The 23,214-nt window shown below is 53.6% G+C and overlaps 1 protein-coding gene across 2 annotated transcripts in view; it reads left to right on the top strand.

The window, feature by feature from the left end:
* Positions 1-21,328, top strand: part of ADAM33 (ADAM metallopeptidase domain 33) — a 53,296-nt gene extending 31,968 nt beyond the window's left edge. Inside the window, exons 9-24 of one of the 2 annotated variants that reach the window (XR_013224995.1) lie at positions 431-597; positions 1,288-1,372; positions 2,532-2,674; positions 6,355-6,532; positions 7,332-7,421; positions 9,080-9,275; positions 10,574-10,682; positions 11,956-12,160; positions 12,598-12,675; positions 13,404-13,512; positions 13,777-13,924; positions 14,065-14,182; positions 14,282-14,533; positions 14,910-15,073; positions 18,468-20,447; positions 20,595-21,328. Coding sequence is in view for 1 of the 2 variants with exons in the window: in XM_077301227.1 (XP_077157342.1) it covers positions 431-597; positions 1,288-1,372; positions 2,532-2,674; positions 6,355-6,532; positions 7,332-7,421; positions 9,080-9,275; positions 10,574-10,682; positions 11,956-12,160; positions 12,598-12,675; positions 13,404-13,512; positions 13,777-13,924; positions 14,065-14,182; positions 14,282-14,533; positions 14,910-15,073; positions 18,468-18,519 (2,094 nt within the window). In the remaining variant the exon portion in view is untranslated. Of the gene's footprint in view, positions 1-430; positions 598-1,287; positions 1,373-2,531; positions 2,675-6,354; positions 6,533-7,331; positions 7,422-9,079; positions 9,276-10,573; positions 10,683-11,955; positions 12,161-12,597; positions 12,676-13,403; positions 13,513-13,776; positions 13,925-14,064; positions 14,183-14,281; positions 14,534-14,909; positions 15,074-18,467 lie in introns of both variants that reach the window. The other variant, XM_077301227.1, reaches the window with a different exon arrangement.
* Positions 21,329-23,214: the final 1,886 nt, after the last annotated feature.

Here is a 23,214-nt window from a genome sequence, read left to right as displayed (position 1 = left end):
CACCCATAGTCCTGGCGGACCAGCTCCGTCTTGCAGGCCCTGCAGAGGCGCTTAAGTTCCTGCAAGGCCCTGAAATCTTTTGGCAGAGTGCCCCACCAGGCCAGGGCCCCGTTGAACTCCCAAATTCATCATCTCCTCTTTTTGCAGCCCTCTTGGAAAACGCTGGATGCAGGATCCCCAAGAGACCTCTGTGCTTTCTTACAGAGTCAAACCTCCAGCAAGCTTTGCTTTACAGCAGGGGCAGTCAAACTGCGGCCCTCCAGATGTCCATGGACTACAATTCCCATGAGCCCCTGCCAGCGAACGCTGGCAGGGGCTCATGGGAATTGTAGTCCATGGTTTGACTATCCGTGCTTTACAGAGACGAAAATGCTGTTCAGTGTTTTGAGTGTTTTGAAAAGCCTGCTCCTTCCTTCCTTCCTTTCTCCAGTTTTACAGGGCCCTGCATATCAAGGTGGCCCTGATTGGTCTCGAGGTGTGGACGGAGCGGGACCAGTGCAGAGTGACCAGCGACGCCAACGCCACCCTTTGGTCCTTCCTGCAGTGGAAGAAGTCTCTGAAGTCACGGAAGAAGCACGACAACGCCCAGCTGCTGACGTGGGTCTTCCACGGGCGCCGTTTCCCATCGCGTCCTAATTAACGTCACCCTGGGGCTGCATGTCCTGCCCCACCCCTCCGTTTTCTGGTTTTAAAAGTGCGGAAAACAGAGCACGGGAATGGACGTTTCCCCCAATATAAGCCTCTTCCAGCATACTTTTGCTGTCTTTTGAAGAACAAAAATAGAGTCCAAAAGCACCTTTAGGACCAACGGTGATTTATTCAAGGCTCTCATGAAGATTCTCTCGTGTGATTTGCTAGCAGAATAGCCAACTGGGACAGCTTGGGGCAGGCTATGGGCAAACTGGGGCTCTCCAGATGTCCATGGGCTACAGTTACCACGATCCCCTGCCAGCACGGCCTTCCTCTGATGTTGCCCCCTTGCACTTGACTGCCTCTGAACATGGAGGTTCCCCTTTAGTCTCTGTGGCTAGCAGCTGCTGATAGACTTGTCCTCCATGTATCTGTCTAATCTCCTTTTAAAGCTGCCTCCGACTCTGACGCCGCCGCTGCCAGCGAATTTCACATGTTAATCACTCACTGTGCAAAGAAGTCCTATTAAATATCTTGTGGCAGGGAGTTCCGCAGACTTGAGTTCCATTTAGCGTTCCCCGGTTTGCTCGGTTCCGGTAAGAATGCTATTCTCTGTCTCAGGGTCCTAATCCTCTTCTCCTTTGCCTGACTTCACAGAGGCGTGAGTTTCAAAGGAACCACAATAGGCATGGCCCCCCTGGAAGGGATGTGCAGCGCGGAGAGCTCGGGTGGCGTGAGCATGGTAAGGATCGGGCCGCCCCTGTGGAGCCCGCTCCTGCTGACGGGAGCCTTTGACCTTTCCAGCAAGCAGCACAATCCCTCTTCTCAGCCTTTCGCTGTTGAATAGGGAAGTAGCATGAAATACATAAATTAAAAAGATCCTTTACTGTTGGCGTCAGCCTGATGAACTCTCGTATCAAAAGGACCATTGTAAGAGAATGTTATTCAGTGGTAACGTCTCTTTAATCTGGTGAGCTGGGCTTCATTTGCCACTCCTCCTTCTCATGCAGCCAGATTTGGGCTAGTCACAGTCCTGACAGAGCTGTTCTCACAGAGCAGTCCCGTCTGAGCTCTCTCAGCCCCACCTCCCTCTGTCGTGGGGAGAGGAAAGGGAAGGCAACCAAGCCACTTTGAGACTCCTTCAGGTAGAGAAAAAGCGGCATCTAAGAACCAACTCTTCTTCTTCTTCAGTGATTTCAGGGCTCTCTCAGCCTCCCCTCCCTCACAGGGTGTCTGTTGTGGGGAGAAGCTGCTTTGAGACTCCGTCTGGTAGAGAAAAGCGGCATATAAGTACCAACTCTTCTTCTTGTTCTTCAACATAAATTGTTGCAAATTGCTACCAGCTTCAGGCTAATTTTCAATCAGTTATTGAAAACACAGACCTCCTTCAGACACCAGTTTCTCTAAATCATGGAATTCTAACAAACAGCAATTAATGCAGAGGGTCGTTTAAACATTAGTTTGCATTTGTCATAATCCAGAACTGCTGTGTCTGATGGAAAATGAGCCGGAAGCCGGTGGCAATTTGCAGCATCTTATGTTTAAAGAAAATAGCGTCACTGTTGAGCGATATTCGCATTTGGATGAGTCGAAGAAAAAAGCCCTTTTGATATTACAGTTTGTTGCCTTCATTTTTTTTACGTCAACAGTACAAGGCCCTTTTTGATTTATATTCTGACCTTTCCACTAGCAGCAAGCTTGCCTGGTCGGGCAGGAACTGTTTTCCAACTGGCTTGGCTGGAATCGTCCGGGAACCTTCTGGTGTCCCAGAGACCGATATTTGGTCAGCAACAAAGCAGGGGTGGGTTTCTCCCTTCCTTTTAGATAGTCCTGGGAGAGCTTTTTTTTGGGGGGCGGGGGGGCCTGACGTGTTGCACGCTGTCTCCTCTCTGCCCTTCCAGGACCACTCAGATCTTCCCGTTGGGGCTGCAGCCACCATGGCCCACGAAATCGGCCACAATTTTGGCATGAGCCACGACACCGAGGGCTGCTGTGTGGAGGCCACGCCGTCCGAGGGAGGGTGCGTCATGGCTGCCGCCACGGGGTAAGACGGAGCATCCGACTATGAGCCAAGGCAGTCTCACCTGCATTTCGTTTCCCAGGGTTCTTTGTGCGTGAAGTGCTACTGGTTGATGGCAACCCTGTGAATAAATATTTTCCCTTGATAAGAACACCAGAAGAGCCCTGCTGGGTCAGGCCAGGGAGGGTCCCTCCAGTCCAGCCTCCCGTCTCACCCAGGGGCCAGCCAGTTCCTCTGCAGGGCCAACAACAGGGCAGAGAGGCCGAGACCTTCCCCTGAGAAGACCCTCAGAAGAGCCCTGCTGGGTCAGGCCAGGGAGGGTCCCTCCAGTCCAGCCTCCTGTCTCACCCAGGGCCCAGCCAGTTCCTCTGCAGGGCCAGCAACAGGGCAGAGAAGCCGAGACCTTCCCCTGAGAAGACCCTCAGAAGAGCCCTGCTGGGTCAGGCTAGGGAGGGTCCCTCCAGTCCAGCCTCCCGTCTCTCCCAGGGGCCCGCCAGTTCCTCTGCAGGGCCAGCCACAGGGCAGAGAGGCCGAGGCCTTCCCCTGAGAAGACCCTCAGAAGAGCCCTGCTGGGTCAGGCCAGGGAGGGTCCCTCCAGTCCAGCCTCCTGTCTCACCCAGGGGCCAGCCAGTTCCTCTGCAGGGCCACCCACAGGGCAGAGAGGCCGAGGCCTTCCCCTGAGAAGACCCTCAGAGGAGCCCTGCTGGGTCAGGCCAGGGAGGGTCCCTCCAGTCCAGCCTCCCGTCTCACCCAGGGGCCAGCCAGTTCCTCTGCAGGGCCAGCCACAGGGCAGAGAGGCCGAGGCCTCCCCCTGAGAAGACCGTCAGAAGAGCCCTGCTGGGTCAGGCCAGGAAGGGTCCCTCCAGTCCAGCCTCCTGTCTCACCCAGGGGCCAGCCAGTTCCTCTGCAGGGCCACCCACAGGGCAGAGAGGCCGAGGCCTTCCCCTGAGAAGACCCTCAGAAGAGCCCTGCTGGGTCAGGCCAGGGAGGGTCCCTCCAGTCCAGCCTCCCGTCTCACCCAGGGGCCAGCCAGTTCCTCTGCAGGGCCAGCCACAGGGCAGAGAGGCCGAGGCCTTCCCCTGAGAAGACCCTCAGAAGAGCCCTGCTGGGTCAGACCAGGGAGGGTCCCTCCAGTCCAGCCTCCCGTCTCACCCAGGGGCCAGCCAGTTCCTCTGGAGGGCCAAGAACAGGGCAGAGAGGCCGAGGCCTTCCCCTGAGAAGACCCTCAGAAGAGCCCTGCTGGGTCAGGCCAGGGAGGGTCTCTCCAGTTCAGCCTCCCGTCTCACCCAGGGGCCAGCCAGTTCCTCTGCAGGGCCAGCCACAGGGCAGAGAGGCCGAGGCCTTCCTAAGAACATCAGAAGAGCCCTGCTGGGTCAGACCAGGGAGGGTCCCTCCAGTCCAGCCTCCCGTATCCCCCAGGGGCCAGCCAGTTCCTCTGCAGGGCCAGCCACAGGGCAGAGAGGCCGAGGCCTTCCCCTGAGAAGACCCTCAGAAGAGCCCTGCTGGGTCAGGCCAGGGAGGGTCCCTCCAGTCCAGCCTCCCGTCTCACCCAGGGGCCAGCCAGTTCCTCTGCAGGGCCAGCCACAGGGCAGGGAGGCCAAGGCCTTCCCCTGAGAAGACCCTCAGAGCCCTGCTGGGTCAGGCCAGGGAGGGTCCATCCACTCCAGCCTCCCGTCTCACCCAGGGGCCAGCCAGTTCCTCTGCAGGGCCAGCCACAGGGCAGGGAGGGCGAGGCCTTCCTCCGATGTCACCTCCTGGCTCTGGGCTTCAGAGGATTAGTGTCTCTGAATGTGGAGTCAGGATAGGAGGAGCTACATTATTAAATGCGCATTAAGAAAACTGAAAACAACCTTAAAACGTATGAATCGGAGTCTGTGCCATATTGCATGTAAAGTCTCAGGGGCTGCACATGGAGTAACCGTAGACCAAATGCATTTTCAACCCTGTGGGACTTCTTCAGTGGTCAAATAAACTTTATGCCCACATATAACAGTACAACATTACAATGAGACCCGGTTGGCGGCATAAGAATCAAAAAGCCATGAAGCTCCCAACAAAATTCCGGTGTAGGAATTTACCACCTTTCTCCCACGTTGCCCAATTATACCCTCTGTGGGACCAATGAGGAAGGGTTTTGACTGCTGATTTTATGGCAGAATTATGCCTATTTTTATTCCTTATTTTATCATTCTTATTCTAATGTACAGGTTTTATTGTAAACCCCTGCTTCATTAGCTGCCCCTCACAATGGTTCGGGGTGGGATACGAATCCAACAATAAAATAATGAATTAATTCCAGACATGGAGCTCACAATTAAAAGCCAAAGTGGCCAAGAACGACCATTCTGTCGAGGGTCAAGGCTCCGTCCTGAGCCTGCATCCTGTTGCGGATGGTTGAGGCCAGGGCAGAGTCCGGGGGATCCCTTCCCAAGATCTATTAGACCTCCACCCCCCCCCCCCGCAGTGGAGAAGGACTTGGCCTCCGGCTGAACCAGGTGGGATGAGTTTTGGGGGAATTAGAAGACTGTCTTGCCGCTTGCCGGCATATTGTCATTTGGGGCTCTATGGGATTTTTATTGTAGAATCATAGAATCATAGAGTGGGAAGGGGCCATAGAGGCCATCTAGTCCAACCCCCTGCTCAACGCAGGATCAGCCCTAAGCATCCTAAAGCAGCCAAGAAAAGTGTGTCTCCAACCATTGCTAGAAGACTGCCAGTGAGGGGTGGGATACGTGTGTATTAACGTTTTATTCTGTGAACCACCATGGGTTCTTAGGAAGAGTGGCGGCATATACATTGAAAAATAAATAAATAAACAAACTGAAAAATAAATAAACAAACCGAAAAATAAATAAATAAACAAACGGAAAAATAAATAAATAAACAAACCGAAAAATAAATAAATAAACAAACGGAAAAATAAATAAACAAACAAACCTTTGGGTTCCTGAGCAGCAGCAGACATTGATAGGATTGTCTTTTGGAAGGAAAGCGGCTATGCTCAGTTTTGCTCCCGAGAAGGGCCGCGCCAAACCAGCGTCTTTGTTTTCGGACCTATCCGGTGATTTTCTGAAATTTCTTTTAGGGCTGGGGGTGGGGGGGGGAGACGTCTCCCCCCTCCCCGTCCCCACGGAAGCTGGCTTTGCAGGGTGCGTAAGGCAGCCCCCTTTGGGGAAAACTCCGGGGCTGTAAATTGGAGCCAGCTTTCCTTGGGGTGGGGAGGAAAGCGAGACGGGAAATGCCGCACAGTAGCCCGACAACATGCAGTTCAAAGAAAGGCACAAAGGAAGGAGGCTGGGAAAAGCAAAAGGAGTCCGGGACCCAAAGCTGGTGGTTGGTTCACAGCCCGCCCCTTCGAGGGAGGCCTCGGGACGAGAAATGGGTTGCATCTGTTGGGTGCATTTATGGGGCGGCAGGAAGAGTGGAATCCTTTTCTCCCCGTGAAGGGAGTGAGGGGCGAAGAAAGTTGTTTGGTCTGTTCTGCAGGAGGCCTGGGGCAGCTGTGGGTCAGGCTCTGGGATGCCGGCATCAGATACGCACAGAACGGCCTTTGTGGAGACGAAAACAGCATTGTGTGTGTGTGTGTGTGTCTGCCAGAGACCGAAGTCCAGGGACTGGAAACAAATTCCCCTCTTGGGGACCCTTGCACCCCCGCATCTCTTGCCAGTCTCAGGAGGGGCCCTGGTGGTTTGTCTCCTCTGCAGCCACCCCTTTGCAAAAGTCTTCAGCTCCTGCAGCCGGAGGCAGTTGGAGAGCTACTTCCTGAAGGGCGGCGGGATCTGCTTGTTCAACATGCCCGACACCAAGGACTTGGTGGTGGGCAAGAAATGCGGCAACGGATTCCTGGAAGACGGGGAGGAGTGCGACTGTGGGGAGATGGAGGTACAACTCAGGGCTGGCGGGCAACCAGTGGAAGAGTTGTGGGGTCGGTGGGTGGGTCGGTGGGTAGGGCAGCATCCTGGGAGAAAAAGGAAGTAAAACAAGGCTTTGTCAACTTACAGGAAGTTCTTACTATGGGGGTACTGGTGATTTCTAGAGCTAAAAAGGGTAGCTCTCGGAATCGCCAGCAACTCTGTGGCAAAACTCAGATATTAGAATCATAGAATCCTAGAGGTGGAAGGGACCTCCACTGTAATCTAGTCCAACCCCCTGCAGAATGCAGGACATTCACTACCTGCCCACCCATAGTGACCCCAATTCCATGCCCAAATGATGCCCCCCCCAAAAAAAATTCCTGGCCAATGTGACCTGGAAGGAATTCACCTCCTGACCCCAAAGTGGCAATTGGCATTTCCCTGGGCATGCAAGAAAGGGCCCCAAGAGCCAGGCCCCAACACAGTCCCTTCTGCCCACCCACTCACCATCTGCCTGCACATCTGCTCCTAGCATAGAGTTTCTAGGAATTCCTAGAGCTACCTCTTTCACTTCTGGGTAGCTCAAGGAATTGCAAGAAACTCAGTGGTAAGAATTTGCTTTCAAGGGGCGCAGAATTCTTCCTTGGGCTGAAGGCAACAACAATAAAAAGGAAGCAAGAAAGCGAAGTTTCAAGGAAATAAAGGCCTTTCTTTCTCCCTGGCGTCCCCGGGCACAATGCTGCTGGCGAGCAGGCAGGGAGGGGTGCCAAGCCCTGGGGTGGCAGAGAAGCCAAGGGCATCACAGGGGCTTTCTCCCGTCTTTCCAGGAATGCATGAACCCCTGTTGCAATGCGCACAACTGCACGCTGAAAGCAGGAGCCGAGTGCGCCCATGGGGAATGCTGCCACAGCTGCAAGGTAGGCCTCTGTCCACGGCAGGCTTTCTTGGCCAGAGTTTCATGAACCCCTGGGGCTTCTTGGTGGCCTTGGAAGGGTTTCCCGAACGTAAGGGAGTTATTTCATTTGTTATACCTTTTTAAAATTGGTTAAACGTTTATCGAGTGAGATGACCATATATGGTCCCATTGTCTCGTTTCCTCCCTCCCCCAATGGCCAATGATGGGCCTGGAGGGGGTGGGAAGGGGAGGGGCCTGGGTGGGCGTGGTCACAGCTCCGCTTCCCAAATATATTCTTCAGGATTGCACGACTTCTGGGGTTTCTTGAAGCCAGAAGAACATTTCAGGGGTTTCTCAGCGGTAAAAAAAGTTGAGAAGGGCTAGTCTACAGAGAATGGTCCCACCACCCCAGTGACTGGCAGAGGTGGTTTGGGGAGGGGGGGGGAAGCATGAGGATTGGAGCCAGGGATGCCAACCTTCAGGTGGGGGCTGGAGACACCCCCCCAAAGGAGAACAAAGTTCTGTGCTCCTGGTTGCCAACCTCCAGCTGTCAATGCTGAAAAAAAAACCGCTTGAAGCAAAAAAGAAGCAAAGGCAAATCAGAAAGTATTTTTCATCCCTTTTTCAAAATGGGAAAAAAATCTCCCTCCAAAGTTGAGTCTTTTCAATAGGTGCCGATTGCAACCGTTCGTAATAAATGCGTCAAAACGAGCCAAACGCGTAAAGTGGATTTCAACCTTTGCAAATTGGGGAAAATTTACTTTGAGGAAGATTTTTTTTTCACATTTTGAAAAACGGACGAAAAAGACTTTCTGATAAATCTTTGGTTCTTTTTTCAACTCAGATGGTCTTTTCATCCTTGCAGCCTGCTCTGCTTGGCCGTTCTTTTCTTGGACCCTCCAGGAGGTGGTTACAAGATCTCTGGGCATTACCCCTGATCTCCGGCTGAGCGAGATCAGTTTGCTTGGAGAAAACAGCTGCCTTGAAAGATGGTTTCTGTGGCCTTAATTTAGACCATGCCCAAGTCCCTCCCCTCCCCACAGCCCTTCCTTCCCGTGCTCTGTCCCCCCAAATCTCTAGGTATTCCCCAACTTGGAATGGGCAACCTTCTACAGCATCCCCCTGGAGGAAAGGGCAGCTTTGGTGTGTGTGTGTGTGGACTCTGTGGCATCACAACCCCTCCCAAAACTCTGCCCTCCCCAGCCTCCTTCTGCACCCTTCCTCAATTCAAAATCAAGCATGTGCGCATAAGAGCTTATAGGGATGCCAGCCTCTAGGTGGGACCTGGAGATCCCCGGGAATTGCAGCTCATCTCCAGACTACAGAGATCAGTCCCCCTGGAGGAAAGGGCTGCTTTGGAGGGGGGGGGAGTCTGTGGCATTGGACCCTGCTGAGGTCCCAGGCTCCACCTCCAAATCTCCAGATATTTTCCCACCTGGATCTGGAACCCCTACCCCCCTCCCCATCCCCTGACAGTGTCCAGGCAGGACCCGGTGGCCCTAGGAGGCGTCCATATGCAGAATCAAAACCCTGTTCCGTCTGGTCCAACCGAAAGTAGTAGCTTCTGATGCTCTAGGTTGTGCACACCAGGCACAGCCCGTCTCGTGTTCCTCGTGTCTGTTGGGGTGAGCCTCCTTCCGCCTTAGCGGGAAAGCATCTCAAGATGTCCCTGTCCTACAGCTCAAGTCAGCGGGGAGCATGTGCCGAGAACAAGCCGGGTCCTGCGACCTCCCGGAATTCTGCACGGGGGCCTCTCCTTACTGTCCCGCCAACGTCTATCTGCTGGACGGCTCTTTGTGCTCCTCCGGGGAGGCCTTCTGCAGCAGCGGCATGTGCATGACCCATCACCAGCAGTGCGTCCATCTCTGGGGCTCGGGTGAGTGTGCCCTCCTCTTCTGCTAGGGGGTAGGGGTGGTTTTGGGGATGGTGGGAAGGGCCACCGAGTCAGAGCTGACTTATGGGGAGCCTGGTGGGCTTCCAAGGCAAGAGGTACTTGGAAATGGTTTACCACTGCCTGCCCCTGCTCAAGGCCAGAGAATTGGGCTCACCTGGACTGTCCTGCTCAAGGGCAGAGAACTGTAGTCCATGGACATCTGGAGAGCCACGGATTGGCCAGCCCTGCCCTACGGAATCCCCATAAGTCACCTGCCACCTGAGCGCCCTTTCTGCCACTGTCGCTTAATGGGAATTCTGCATTGCTTTGGCCAGTAGAGAAACAACAGAGGCCAAAGCTTCAAATCTCTGTGTACCCCAAGTGGCAGAGCTGAATTGTGCACATTGAGTGGGGTTATCTCACCAGATCTTCGGTTGTGGGTTCTCGGTAGAAATACATTTCTTAGAGGGCAAGGTAGTTGGCTTCCGAAATTATTAGCCAGGGAATGAGTGACACCTGCTGGTCACGGCTGGCACTGCGACCGCAGAGTGTGCATTTGCATATAATTTGTATAATTTGTATAATTTATGGGACCCCGCCCTTCTCCGTACTGCAGAACTCGTGTATTCTAACATCCATAAGGACCATTCAAGATGCTGGCAAGTCGGTTTATTTGTGTGTTTCATGGCAAAACTCAAGAGGGTACACAGAAATATTACAAAATGCCAACAAAAGAGTGAACAACCAAGCTTAGAGAGGTATTAAGAAATATTTGAGGCTCTGTTAGCTGGCGGTTATAATTATTTTAAGAAACTCACGGTTATGTCTTTGAACATTACTGTTGGAATCTGAAGTAAGGGAGGGTTTTATGGGGTTTTATTTCATTTTAATATTTTTATTGCTGTGAACAGCCGCGAGACCGTTGGGAGAGCAGCGGTATACAAATCAAAAAATAAATAAAGAAAGAAGAATGTTGTAATTTGAAACAAGGACTACAATCCGGATAACAATCCGGATAATGCAGGGGGTTGGACTAGATGACCCTGGAGGTCCCTTCCAACTATGATTCGATGAACTTGTCAGAATTTGGAGAACTGAAAACACAGAAGTGAGAACTGAACCTGATTATGCCTTTGAGCTTTCGCCGAAAGCATCAGTTGTGTTACGCTGTCTTGTTTACTCTTTAATGGTGTGTCTGCCTCATTCCGTGATCAGTTTCTTTTTTAGCAGACCCTGAATTTGGTGCTTAACTCGCCTGTTCTCCTGTTTTCCGTCCTCTGCTTGGCTCTTCTTTGCCCTAGGTGCCTGGCCAGCCCCTGACGCTTGCTTCCAGGATGTGAACACGGCAGGGGACATGTATGGGAACTGCGGCAAGGACAGCCACGGCAGTTATGTGAAGTGTGCCAGGAGGTGAGTGCTGTCGGGACCGGAACAGCTGGGCTATGCAGCCAAAAGCGTGGTGTGCAGAAGGTCCCCGGTTCAATCCCCAGCATTTCCAGTTGGAAGGAGCAGGCAGGAGGGGAGGGGAAAGACCTTGGCCTGAGACCCTGGCTCAGGGGGAGAGCCTCTGCTTGGCAGGCAGGAGGTCTCCCCGGCATCTCCCGTTAAAAGGACTGGGCAGGAGGGGAGGGGAAAGACCTCTGCTTGGGACCCTGGAGAGCCATGGGAAGGGGCTGTAGCCCAGTGGCAGAGCCTCTGCTTGGCAGGCAGAAGGTCTTGGGTTCAATCCCCGGCATCTCCAGTTAGAAGGACCAGGCAGGAGGGAATGGGGAAGACCTTGGCCTGAGACCCTGGCTCAGTGGCAGAGCCTCTGCTTGGCCTGCAGAAGGTCCCTGGTTCAACCCCCAGCATCTTCACTTGAAAGGACCAGGCAGGTGAGGGTGGGAAAGACCTCTGCCGGAGAACATGGGTTCTGTTGGGTTCTTCAACACACCATTTGTCCCCCAAAGCAAGAGTGCGAGATTTGTTAGATGTGCCTTCCTCCACAGAAAGAGGTGGCATCTTGAATTCAGAGAGCCAATATGGTGTAGCGGTTACAGGTGGCGGCTTCTAATCTGGCAAGCCAGGTTTGATTCCCCGCTCCTCCTCCACATGCAGCCAGCTGAGGGACCTTGGGCTTGTCACAGTCCTGATCGTTTTGTTCTCACATAGCAGTCCTATCAGAGCTCTCCCATCTACTTCATAGGGTGTCTGTTGTGGGGAGAGGAAAGGAAAGGCGACTGTAAGTCAATCCTTTGGGCAGTGAAACGCAGGGTATAACAAACAACTCTTCTTCTAAGAGCATCAGAAGGGCCCTGCTGGGTCAGACCAGGGAAGGTCCATCTAGTCCAGCATCATGTCTCACCCAGGGGCCAACCAGTTCCTCTGGAGGGTCAACAACAGGGCAGAGAGGCTGGCACCTTCCTTTGGTAATAATATAAGAAGAGCTCTTCTGTTCTTACCAGGGGAAGGCCTCAGCCTCTCTGCCCTGTGGTTGACCAAAGGGAATTCCATGTTCAGAGGCCATAAACTTTTCTAAACTGAATTCAGGCTGCGCATGTACTGCACAATGCCCTGCAGCGCCTTCCTTCTGAGCCGGCTCACCCAGAGTGGGAAGCAAAGATCCGCCTCTCGTCTTGCCCGGGGGGTTGGGCTAGATGACCACCTGGTCCCCTTCCGCCTGGGGCATTCTCCTTCCTTCCAGAGACGCCAAGTGTGGCAAGATCCAGTGCCAGAGCCCCGCGAAGAAGCCCAAGGGGGCCAACACTGTCTCCATGGACACCACCATCCGCTTCAACGGGCAGGAGGTGAAGTGCCGCGGGGCGCTGGTCTACGCGACCAAGGATGACGAGGGAGACATGTCCGACCCGGGGCTGGTGATGACGGGGACCAAGTGCGGAGACGGAATGGTGAGTCTCCTTCCAGAGCGGGCGGAATGCTTAAGCTGGCCCTAATTCCGTGCAGAAGGACTGCAGGTATAGTGCCAGATAAAAATGGAAGTCTGGCATCTGACTCAGCTGATGTGGGCCTTGTAGGGTCAGTTCCAGGGTTGGGTGGGGCCCCGGCGGAACGTTCCCAGCCCCCCCTCCCCCCCTCAATGTGGATCACCCGGTCCGTCAACAAAGCAGTTAGTCAGTTAGACTGTTGGGACTCTCTCTCTCTCTTTCCTCCTTTGCAAAATTGTTTCTGTCCGCAATAACGCTATTTGGTCCTTAAGCTACTTGGTGCTCTACAACTTTGCATATTTAAACTCTGCTCACACCAATGACTCTGCAGAGGTTACAAAAAAAGAAGCTCTACAGTGTCCTCACAGGCCAGTCTGATGGGATGGAATTTCTCATTTCAGGTATGCAAAGACCAGCGCTGTGTGAACGCTTCCTTTTTTGAACTGGACAAGTGTCTCTCCCAGTGCCACGGACATGGGGTGAGTCACTGCCCTGGCTTGATTACGGGGCCTTACTGACTTGGAAGGAAAGGAGGGACCGGAAAATCAAAACCACGAGATTCATGCTTCTAATCTAGCAAGCTGGGTTTGATCCTTCGCTCCTCCACATGCAGCCAGCTGAATGACCTTGGGCTTGTCACAGCCCTGATAATGCAGAGCATTTCTGTTAGAGCTCTCCCAGCCTCATCTCCCTCACAGGGTGTCTGTTGTGGGGAGAGGAAAGGAAGGCGAATTCCTCTGAGATTCCTTTGGGTAGGGAAAAGCAGCATATAAGAACCAACTCTTTTTCTTAATCTCAGGGCTCTCTCAGCCTCCCCTTTCCTCCCCTCACAACAGACACCCTGTGAGGGAGGTGAGGCTGAGAGAGCCCTGAGATTACTGAAGAAGAAGAGTTGGTTCTTATATGCCACTTTTCCCTACCTGAAGGAGTCTCAAAGCAGCTTACAGTCGCCTTCCCTTTCCTCTCCCCACAACAGACACCCTGTGAGGGAGGGGAGGCTGAGAGAGTCCTGAGAGAACTGCTCTGAGAGAGAACAGTGACTAACCCAAGTCCACCCAGCTGGCTGCCTGTGGGGGAGCGGGGAATCAAACCCGGCTCTCCAGATTAGAGGCTGCCGCTCTTCACCACCCTGACTCTTAAAAGGCCCCCCAGAGTCATCTAGACCAGCCCCCAGCTGAATGCAGGAAATGGCTTTCCATTCTTCCAGGTCTGCAACAGCAACGTACACTGCCACTGCGACGCAGGCTGGGCTCCTCCGTTCTGCGACAAGCCGGGCCTGGGGGGCAGCGTGGACAGTGGCCCCGTCCAATACGACAGTGAGTGCGGCGTTTGCCATGTCTGTGTGGCCCGGGGGCGGGGGGTGAGGGGTCAGGGGTCAGGCAGCCCTCCCAACCTACCAGGGCTTTCTAGAAACCTTTGGTGCCTCGCAGGAATAGTGTGGGCGGGTGCTGTGGGGCCTCAGGAGGAGCCCCATTGTGCCCGCCCTTGAAGCTGGCTCAGCCTGGGCACGCAGGACGCCCCGGGGTGCTCTGTCGGTTTGGCCTCAACATCCCCCCCTGCCTCTGTTCGTCTCCCCATAGACCATGAAGCCATTTTGCTGGCTCTGCTGCTCGTCTTCGGCCTCATCTTGGCAGCTTCGGCTCTCGGGTTGTATTTCTGCCACCGGCGGCAGAATTCCCTCCTCAACAAGTGGATCAAAGGCCTCAGGAAGAGCCAAGAAACCTACAAGTGAGAAGTGGGGGGGGGGGCAGACTGGGTGGGGGTGCTTTCTAGGTACCTCACCCCGCCCTTTATTGCGGGCAGAGTCCTATTCAGAACCGGCGGTGGCATTCCCCTTGCCTCAGTTTCCCCTTTGTGTTCCCCGGCAGGAACGGAAGTGCCCGGCGGAAGACCACGGCGGGGCATTCCAACTCGGCCTTCACTTTGCAAGACGTCTCCTCCTCCTCCTCCTCCTCCAGTAAAGCTGTGGGCAGTCATTCTCGTCAAGTAAGTCTCCTCCTCGCGATCCTGACGCAACCACTTCCCCACTTCCCCGAGCGGGAGGGGCGGAAGAGCATTTGCCTCCTGGTTCTGTCCTCCCTGCAGGTGACGCGGAGCATCTTCCCGCCCAAGGCCAGCCCTCTCCAAAGCGCCTCTCAGCCCGTCAACATTGTCCACCCGCTCTGCCCCGCGCCCGGCCCGGCGGCTCCGGTTCCCAAAGACCCCAAGCCCTGCCGGCCTCCCCCTCTGCCCATGCATAGATCGCCGGCGGTTCCCTCCAAAGCCCCCCTCAGCCCCCAGAACAAGCTGCCCCCGCCGAAGAAGCCCCTTCCCAGGAGTCCCGTCCGGACCCCTTTGGTGAGTGTGGCCAGTTCCCCAATTCTTGGCCTCCGGGGTTGCGTGTGGAGATCTCTGCGAATTGCAAGGACCTCCAGAGGATTGGGAGCAGTTTCCTTGGAGTAAATGGCTACTTTGGAGGGTGGGCTGTACAGTGTTATCCCTTCCTGAGGTCCAGGACCCCAGGAATTTTTGCATCCTGACATGGTAACGTGCCCCCCAATATCTGAGCCCCTTAGGGCTAGCATTGTCAACCTCCAGGTGGGGCCTGGGGATCTCCAGGGATTCCAACTAGGGATGCACTCTCCGGTGTGCTTCGGCGAGCCATCCTGGAGCAGAGAGATTTTAATCCAACAGGGGGAATGATGCCGTCTTGTCCCGTTTTCTTCCCCACTAGGTCAGCGAAAGCCAGCGGGCACCTCGCAGGCCTCTGCCAGGGAACCCCCTTCTGGCGAAGGAGCGGCCATCGGCCCCGGGACAGGCCTTGCTGGTCATGGTGCCTCCTGCCAACTTCAAGCCGGCAGGTCTTGGTCACCCGAGCCCTGTCTCCAAGCCGCTCAGGTAAGCTGGCCAGCGATCCTCGGTGGGGAGCAGAGAAACGGCGCAGAGGGAGGGGACCGTGCTGAGATAAAAGTACTATTATTTATCTATTTATTGTACAGCTTGGGTGTAGTAATTTGCACCAGAAGGGTCAAAGTACAACAAACAGTTATTATTTGTTATATAGCATGAACATATAAAATTAAGAACATTAATGCAGGGGTAGTCAACCTGTGGTCCTCCAGATGTTCATGGACAGCAAATGCTGGCAGGGGCTCATGGGAATTGTAGTCCATGAACATCTGGAGGACCACAGGTTGACTACCCCTGCATTAATGGGTCTGAATGTCAGAGTGTACAATTGGCAAAGATTCCTATGAACCAAATGGAACCGGATGTGTTTCAGCTTCGACAGTCTTCCTCAGTGGTTGCAAATCTTCCTCAGTGGTTGCAAATCCATTCAATATACAGAGCACACATTCAGAGAATGTTATATATTTTTCTTAGCCTTGGGTGCACATGCACTTTCAGTGTGCTCCTTCAGCTGGATTTTCCTGTGGGGAACAGGATAATCTACTTCTATAGTGCACGGGAAGTGCATTTTCCAACATGTGCATAGTGGACCCAGCAGGTGATTCGCTTGGAGGGTCTTGAAGGTTTTATCGTAAAGCTGGAGAGGGGTTTGGGTCTTGAAGTCCCCAAATCTTGAAGCATCCAGAAAGGTTAGCATTTTGGAAAGATTTTTGTAGTAATGTCAAGCAGCGGCAGCATAGAACTGTGAATCCAGACTGCTTAGGTAGCATCTCTGTTCTCTCCCCCCCACACACACAAATCGGCGCCCCCACAGAGGTGAGCATCCCCTTATGAGAGACCCCTTTTGTGATCCACTGATGTTCCCCTGCTTGCACTTGGGGCCGGATTTAGATTTAGCATTTGCATGGAGACTGGTTCGTTTTATCGATTCATTTTATGTGCTGCGCTTGCAGCCTCCTTTTCCCACTGAGACTCAAAGCAGGTTGCATAATGCGATATCGTGCGCTATAATACGAGTAACGAACAGTGCGCCAAACGGGATTGCTGAACGGGAGAATGTTGAGCTCAGATTGGTATTATGTGCACAAGAGGATTGTATAATGCAGGGGTAGTCAAACTGCGGCCCTCCAGATGTCCATGGACTACAATTCCCAGGAGCCCCTGCCAGCATTCGCTGGCTGGGGCTCCTGTGAACTGTAGTCCATGGACATCTGGAGGGCCGCAGTTTGACTACCCCTGCCATAGAGTGTTGTGACTCAGCTGAAGGTGGCGTTCGCTGGCAGGGGCTCCTGGGAATTGTGGTCCATGGACATCTGGAGGGCCACAGTTTGACTACCCCTGGTATAATGCATGTGGCGGGGCCCCAAACCATGGGATTACAGACTCAGAGAAGAAAGGAAAGCCACCTAAAATTTCACAGATGTTCACGGGATACCGTGTAGCCCCTTGGCATGGGGAACCGCCTACGAGGGGCCACCCCCCACGGGGGGGTGCTTTTTGGGGGCAGGCAGATCTCCTCGCAAAAGGAGGAGCTTCAAGTCAGAGCTTTGTCTCCAGGACTCTGGCTCCATCAGCAGAGCACGTTTCGTATCCAGGAGCTCCTTGGAAACCAACGTGATCTCAGAGCTTTCGAGAGTCAAAAGCGCCCTTTGTTAGGGTACAAGTACAAACATTCCTCTCGGATGAATTCTCCAAAGCGTGTATTCTGGAAATCTCGTCGGTCTCCCACGTGCCCCTGGATTCGAATCTAGCTTTTCAAGGGCAGATCAGCCGGGCAACCCTCTGAAACCCAGCTCTAGCCACAGATGATGCGACGATCTTTCATTGTTCGGTCTATTTGGGGAGGGTTCATGGCTCAGTGGTAAAGCACCCACTTGGCATAGGGAAGGTCCCAGGTTCAATTCCCAGTATATCCAGTAAGGATTTGGTGGTATATCCAGTAAGGATTGGGTGGTAAGGGATGCAAATGACCTTTGCCTGAGCTTCGAAGAGCTGCAGCCAGTTTACTGACCGTGATGGAGGGAACTTTACTGACTCTGGGGCCCTGACCTGGAGAGCCCAGCCAAGCTCAAACCCATCAGACCTCAGGGCCATCCCTGGCTCGTTGTTGGGTGGGAGACCTCCAAGGATTTGGGTGGCAGTTCCTCCAAGCGGGCATGACATGGAGGCAGGCAGTGGCCCACCACCTCCGAACGTCTCTTGCCGGGCTGCCGGACAATCCCCGGATCTTCTGCCTACACTACAGACACCGTATGATTAACAATTAACTACGATGCCCATGAGCCCCTGCCAGCATGATGCTGCTCACAGGGGCTCATGGGAATTATTATTGGTATTTATTCTTGTTTCGTCGTCGTTAGCAGTGCTGGACGCGTTTGTAGAATGGGCAGCCTATAAATGGAATTGATAAAATAAATTTAAAAATATCGGGCGTTCTCTTCCCCTTCCGTCTTCTCCATCCACGCTGTGAGGCCGCTGGCAGATGGAAAAGCAGGTGCTCTTCGCCAAGCGCCTCTCCTTCCCGCCCAGCCCCACGAGGAATTCTCAGCTTTTCAAGTGTGAAAACAGGGCTTTTGTTCAAGAGGTGTGAAAAATATTTAACAGATGCTGCTCAAAGCAGATCCGTATTTAGAAGAGGCTGCTGAATGGGAACCGTCAAAGGGGGCTTTGGCGCTCGAATGCTCGTCCCTTGGAAATTTCGTTGGGCTCTAAAGTTTTAAGGGAACTACAAGTTGCTGTTGTTTCGTTTTTGGCCTTTAGAATTGACAGCAGTTGGCTTGATAGACTTTGGTCTATTATTATTATTATTATTATTATTATTATTATTATTATTATTATTATTATTATTATTATTATTTACAAAATTTGTAGCTAGCTTGATAGACATCAGTCTGACTCTGTTATGATCACTATTATTATTGTCGTTGTTATTTACAAAATTTACAAAATCACTATTGTTAGTGATTTCTTATCAAGCATTTCTGCCCTTACAAGGGCCACCGAGATGTCTAACAATTTAAAACCTACAGGATAAAATCAGATTTTAAAAACCATTAAATGCAATCCCCCTCCCCTGGAAAAAACGTGCATCGTTAAGACCAGGGGTAGTCAAACTGTGGCCCTTCAGATGTCCATGGACTACATTTCCCAGGAGCCCCTGCCAGCCCCTGGGAATTGTAGTCCATGGACATCTGGAGGGCCGCAGTTTGACTACCCCTGGTTAAGACCAATGAGGCGCCACCAGCCTAACCTCAGGAGGCGGGACACGCAAAGCAGGGCCTGCAAAGATGGCCGTAGTGGCCAGGCAGGTTCAGGAGACATATGGCAAGTTAGTGTGATTCCTCCTGGCCTCTGACTTACAGGCTTCCTCCTTCTCCCCCAGGCCTGTTCCGGGCTTGAAAGTCCAGTCGGTGTCCCGGCGCTTTCAGAAATGACAACGGTGAAGACGAGGAATCCAGCGGACGCTTGGTGGACCTTCTTCTTCCTCCTCATTTGCACTACTGCGTCCGACGCAGGGATTATTGTTATTGTTATTGTTTGTTACCAAAGACAATAATTTTTTATAATAGGGGACTGGTTTTGCCTACAACGAAGAAGGGGGGGTTGGGGAGGGAGGCAGCCCGAGAAATCGGTACGGAGCTGTCATCGAGGGTCTTTGCCCAGCCGCCACGGCAGAAAGTTCGTCACGCCAGGCTCGTGGATCGTTGTCCGTGGCTTCCGCCGTCTAGACCCCCTACGACTGCAGGTTTACAGAGAACATGGCTGTGATCATGACTGTGACTAACTACCTCCTTGTTTTGCACAACCTCACGGGATGACCCCCTTTCCTCCTCCCCTGAGGGAGCTCAGGTGCCGGATCGTGCTCGTGGCTGCCGTGAGGTCACGTGGGGCTTGAGGCCGTTTTCCCAAAGGGTACGGCGTCCTCTGGTGGCGACGTCTGTCACTGTGCCTGTGGACCGTGAATTTTGTGCACCTCATCCTGCAGAAGGCAGCCCAGCCCCCTGCACACGAATCCTTGCAACAAACCCCCTTGGCCTACCAGTTGGGTTGCCAACCTCCAGGTGGGCCCTGGAGCTCTCCCAGAATTACAGGGCATCCCCAGAGATCAGTTCCACTGGAGAAATTGTATGCTTTGGAGACTCTACAGTGCCACTCCTCCCCAGATCGTGCCTTCCCCCCAAAATCTCCAGGGGTTTCCTAACCTGGAGCTGGCAGCCATGCCAACCAGTGGCCCTCCCTCTCCTTCATGCGCACGGGTGTTGCCCTGGTTCCCTTGCACAGCTTCCTCCTGTCTTTGCTGCCAATGCTTGCAAAGAACAGTGTTGGGTTAGCTGAGGATTTGGGAGCCTGGCAGAACGGTGAGTGGGAGGAGGAAGAGTTGTTTGCTCTCGGCTCCTGCTGGGGGCTGGCAGCATGGAGAGAGCGTGGGAACCAGGTAGATGATGCTTCTGCCAGCTTCCTCGAGAGGTGGTGGGGTCTCCATCTTTGGAGGTTTTTAAGCAGAGGCTGTAGAGCCATCTGATGGAGAGGCTGATTCTGTGAATGCCTCTCAGGGGGTGGCAGGTGACAGTGGAGGAGCGAGAGGGTTGTGAGTGTCCTGCACAGTGCAGGGGGTTGGACTAGATGACCCAGGAGGTCCCTTTCAACGCTGTGATTCTATGACTCTATGTGCTATGGAAGCAATGCTTTCCCGAAGCCACATCTGTGAGCCACACCTTTCTTCTCAGGGATGCATAGGGCAGGCGTTCCCTCCTGTTACTGGTAAAGGAGGAAGTGCAACTCTGGGGAAATTTGTGTGTGGGGGGGATTTCACATCAAAATCTCGACCAGACCCAGCTTTCCCAGGAGAAGCACGTTGACCCACTCGCAAGATTGCAGGGGAGAAGTGCGGCAACATTTCCCAGAGCTCCAATGGAAGGGCACGATCCAAGGATTGCGCTCCAGGACTGACCAGCCTTAGGCGCTGCAGCCAGCTGTTCTGGGGGGAATTGCCTCTCGGGTGGTCTGTTCAGTTTGCTTGCTCCCTGCGGTGGGCTCTGGAAGCTCCAAGAGGCCAGCAAGAACTGAAAGCCCTGGGTTGCCAGCTGTGGTTTGGGAAATATCTCAGGATTTTGGGAGGGAATCCCAGGGAGGGTGGGGTTTGGGGAAGGAAGGGATCTCAGCTGGATATGGTGCCACAGAGTTCCCACTCCATGGGTGCCATTTTCTGAAGGGATCTGAGAGCCAGCATAGTGTGGTGGTGTCTAATCTGGAGAACAGAGTTAGATTCCTCCTCCATATGCATCCAGTTGGGTGGCCTTGGGCCAGTCCCAGTTCTCTCAGAGCTCACCCAGCCAGCGTGGTGTAGTGGCTAAGATTGGTGGTCTCTAATCTGGAGAACTGGGTTTGATTCCCCATTCCTCCTCCACATGCAGCCCGCCAGGTGATCTTGGGCCAGTCCTAGTTCTCCCTGATTTCTCTCAGCCTCACCCACCTCACAAGGTGTCTGCTGCGGGGAGAGGAAGGGAAGGCGATTGTGTGCTGCTTTGAGACTCTGTTGGCTAGTGATAGGGGGGATACAGCCCCCCCCCACACACACACTTTTCTCTCTTCTGAACTTTGTAGTCTAGAGGTCAGCTGCAAAAGTGGGAGAGCTCCAGGTCTCACCTGGGGACTGGCAACCCTAGATTTCCAGCAGTGCCAGGATCGGGGCCTCTGACGAGTGCTGTCAGCCCCACAGTCTCTCTCTCTCTCTCTCTCTCTCTCTCTCTCTCTCTCTCTCTCTCTCTCTGTTTCTTTGCTTCCTTCCATTTCTCCAGATTCTTGCTGGAAGATCCCAGAATTTAAAAACGCTGACTTAGGCATCTGCGCGCACAGATGAGGTACGCAAACGTTCCAACCCCGGCTGCAGAAAGGGGGCTTCCTTTTGGGCCCCTTTGCAGAAATCATAACGGCCTTAGTCCTTGACTAACCGGGAGGCTCCTCTCTGCGACAGCTGCCTTGCCCGGATCGTGACCATCAGCTGTTAGGAGCCAAAAGGTGGCTCGGGGTCTGCCTGCACAAGATGTCTCTGGCCTTCTCTCTGCACACTCCGGGTAGTCTAGGCCTGGGTGTTCCTCACTTTGGGGACCGGTCAGGTCATTTCTCCGGATCTTTCTGCCACCCGTGCCTTCCACAGGAAGAGGTTGGGAGCCCTAAGACCTCACTCACTCCCCCCCCCTTCTGAAGGGTAACTATGGAATAAAGGGCTTTTTCTTATTTAAATACAGAGCAGTGAGCATTTCGTTTTCCCAGGGTCGAAGGTTCTGATGCGTCACAGAGCATTCATTCCCCTGCTTCCCGATCAACTCGTTCTTGCTCCGGAGCAAACCACAAAAATAGCACCGCAGTATAAATCGGTGAAAGGATCCAAATCTAAGCGAGGTTCTGCACAATATAATAACAGCCGCCAGGGGCTTTAGAGCAGGCTGTCTCATGCGGAGTTTCTCGATGGCCCTGGACGGGTTTCCCCAGATGGGTGGGAGGGAATGAAGTTTTTATACCTTTTCACAATTTGATAAACGTTTATCTGGTGAGATGACCGTATGTGGGCATGTCGACCCACCCCTTCTCCCCAAATGGCCAATGATGGGCCTGGAGGGGGTGGGGAGGTTATGGCCCCCGGGTGGGCGTGTCCACAGCGATGCTTCCCAACCATATTCTGCACGATTACGAGGTTCCTCCAAGCGTGCAGGGGTTTCTGAATGGTAAAAAAGTTGAGAGGCTGCTCTGAGCCGATCGATGGACCATCCCCATCACAACAAAAATTTCAGTTTTACTCTCCCAACAACCACCCTGTAAGGTAGGACAGGCTGAGCCTCCCATGGCAACCCTCCCATGGCGGAGTGAGGATTTGAACCTGGCACTCTCAGATCCTCATCTGACCCTCTTACCCAGGGGTAGTCAGTGGCCCTCCAGATATCCATGGACTACAATTTCCATGAGCCCCTGCCAGCGTTATCGCAGGGGCTCATGGGAATTGTAGTCCATGGACATCTGGAGGGCCGCAGTTTGACTACCCCTGCTCTAACTGCTCCACCTCGCTGGTGGCCAAAGAATCCCATAACAATCTCTGTCCTCCTGTTCCTTCAAGGCCTTTGTGTGTCTGCCCTCCTTCCTTCTTTGCTCACGACAGCCCTGCGGGGGATGCTGTCCTCCTGATGCTCGCAAATGCAATAACTCCTGTTCTAGGGCAATCAGCTTTTTCTGCACACTGAATCCGGGGCTGGCGGCAGAGCGCGGCATCCTCGGGAATGGACTCTCCCCGAACTCATGGCAGGTCGTAACCTCCTGCGGGTGATCCGCAGACCTGCCGGCTCTCCCTTTGAGTGGGAGTGGCTACTGCAAAGATTGGCCACTGGCTCACCTGCCCACTGTGGATTGGGACCATCAAAGGGCAAGGAAGGAGAAAGCCAGGCCTGGCACAATCCAGAACTCACCTGGGGACCTGACATATCATGCCACCTTCGCCTTTCTCTCTTTCCCAAACCAAAACCAACCTCCCCCAAAGTAGTTGATAGCAGTTCCAAAGGAAACTTGATGGCAGCTTCCTTTGGAGCTCTCTCCCAGTGAATTTCAGAACATAACTATCCTGGTCTGGGAATCCATGATCTAAAGTGCTGGGGGAGCTTAAATATGGAAAGGAGGCACCAAACACCAGCCACTTAAGGAATAAAATAGATTTATTTAGAAGAGAAACCCCTGTGCAAAGAAGAGAGGCGAGAGCAAGTCCTGCAGCTCAACTGAGAATGGTTTTAAAAATCCTCAAAGGAAAAGGGTGGGGGAAGGATGATGATATTGCAGTGTTTGGAATGAGTCTAGTTCAGCAGTGGAAGGGGCTGCCTCAGGAGGTGGGGAGCTCCCCCTCACTGGTGGTCTTCAGGCAGAAGCTGGACAGATCCTTCTCCTGGATGCTTCAGGCTGATCCTGCACTGAGCAGGGGGTGGGACTAGATGGCCTGCATGGCCCCTTCCCACTCTAGGATTCTAGGAGTCTAGTTCAGCAGGGGAAGGGGCTGCCTCAGGAGGTGGGGAGCTCCCCCTCACTGGCCGTCTTCAAGCAGCGGCTGGACAGATCCTTCTCCTGGATGCTGGAGGCTGATCCTGCACTGA

The sequence above is a fragment of the Paroedura picta genome, chromosome 10, assembly GCF_049243985.1.
Source record: "Paroedura picta isolate Pp20150507F chromosome 10, Ppicta_v3.0, whole genome shotgun sequence".
Classification (NCBI taxonomy): domain Eukaryota; kingdom Metazoa; phylum Chordata; class Lepidosauria; order Squamata; family Gekkonidae; genus Paroedura; species Paroedura picta.
The sequence above is the reverse complement of the archived record's forward strand: the minus strand, read 5'-3'. Positions and strand labels throughout refer to the sequence as shown.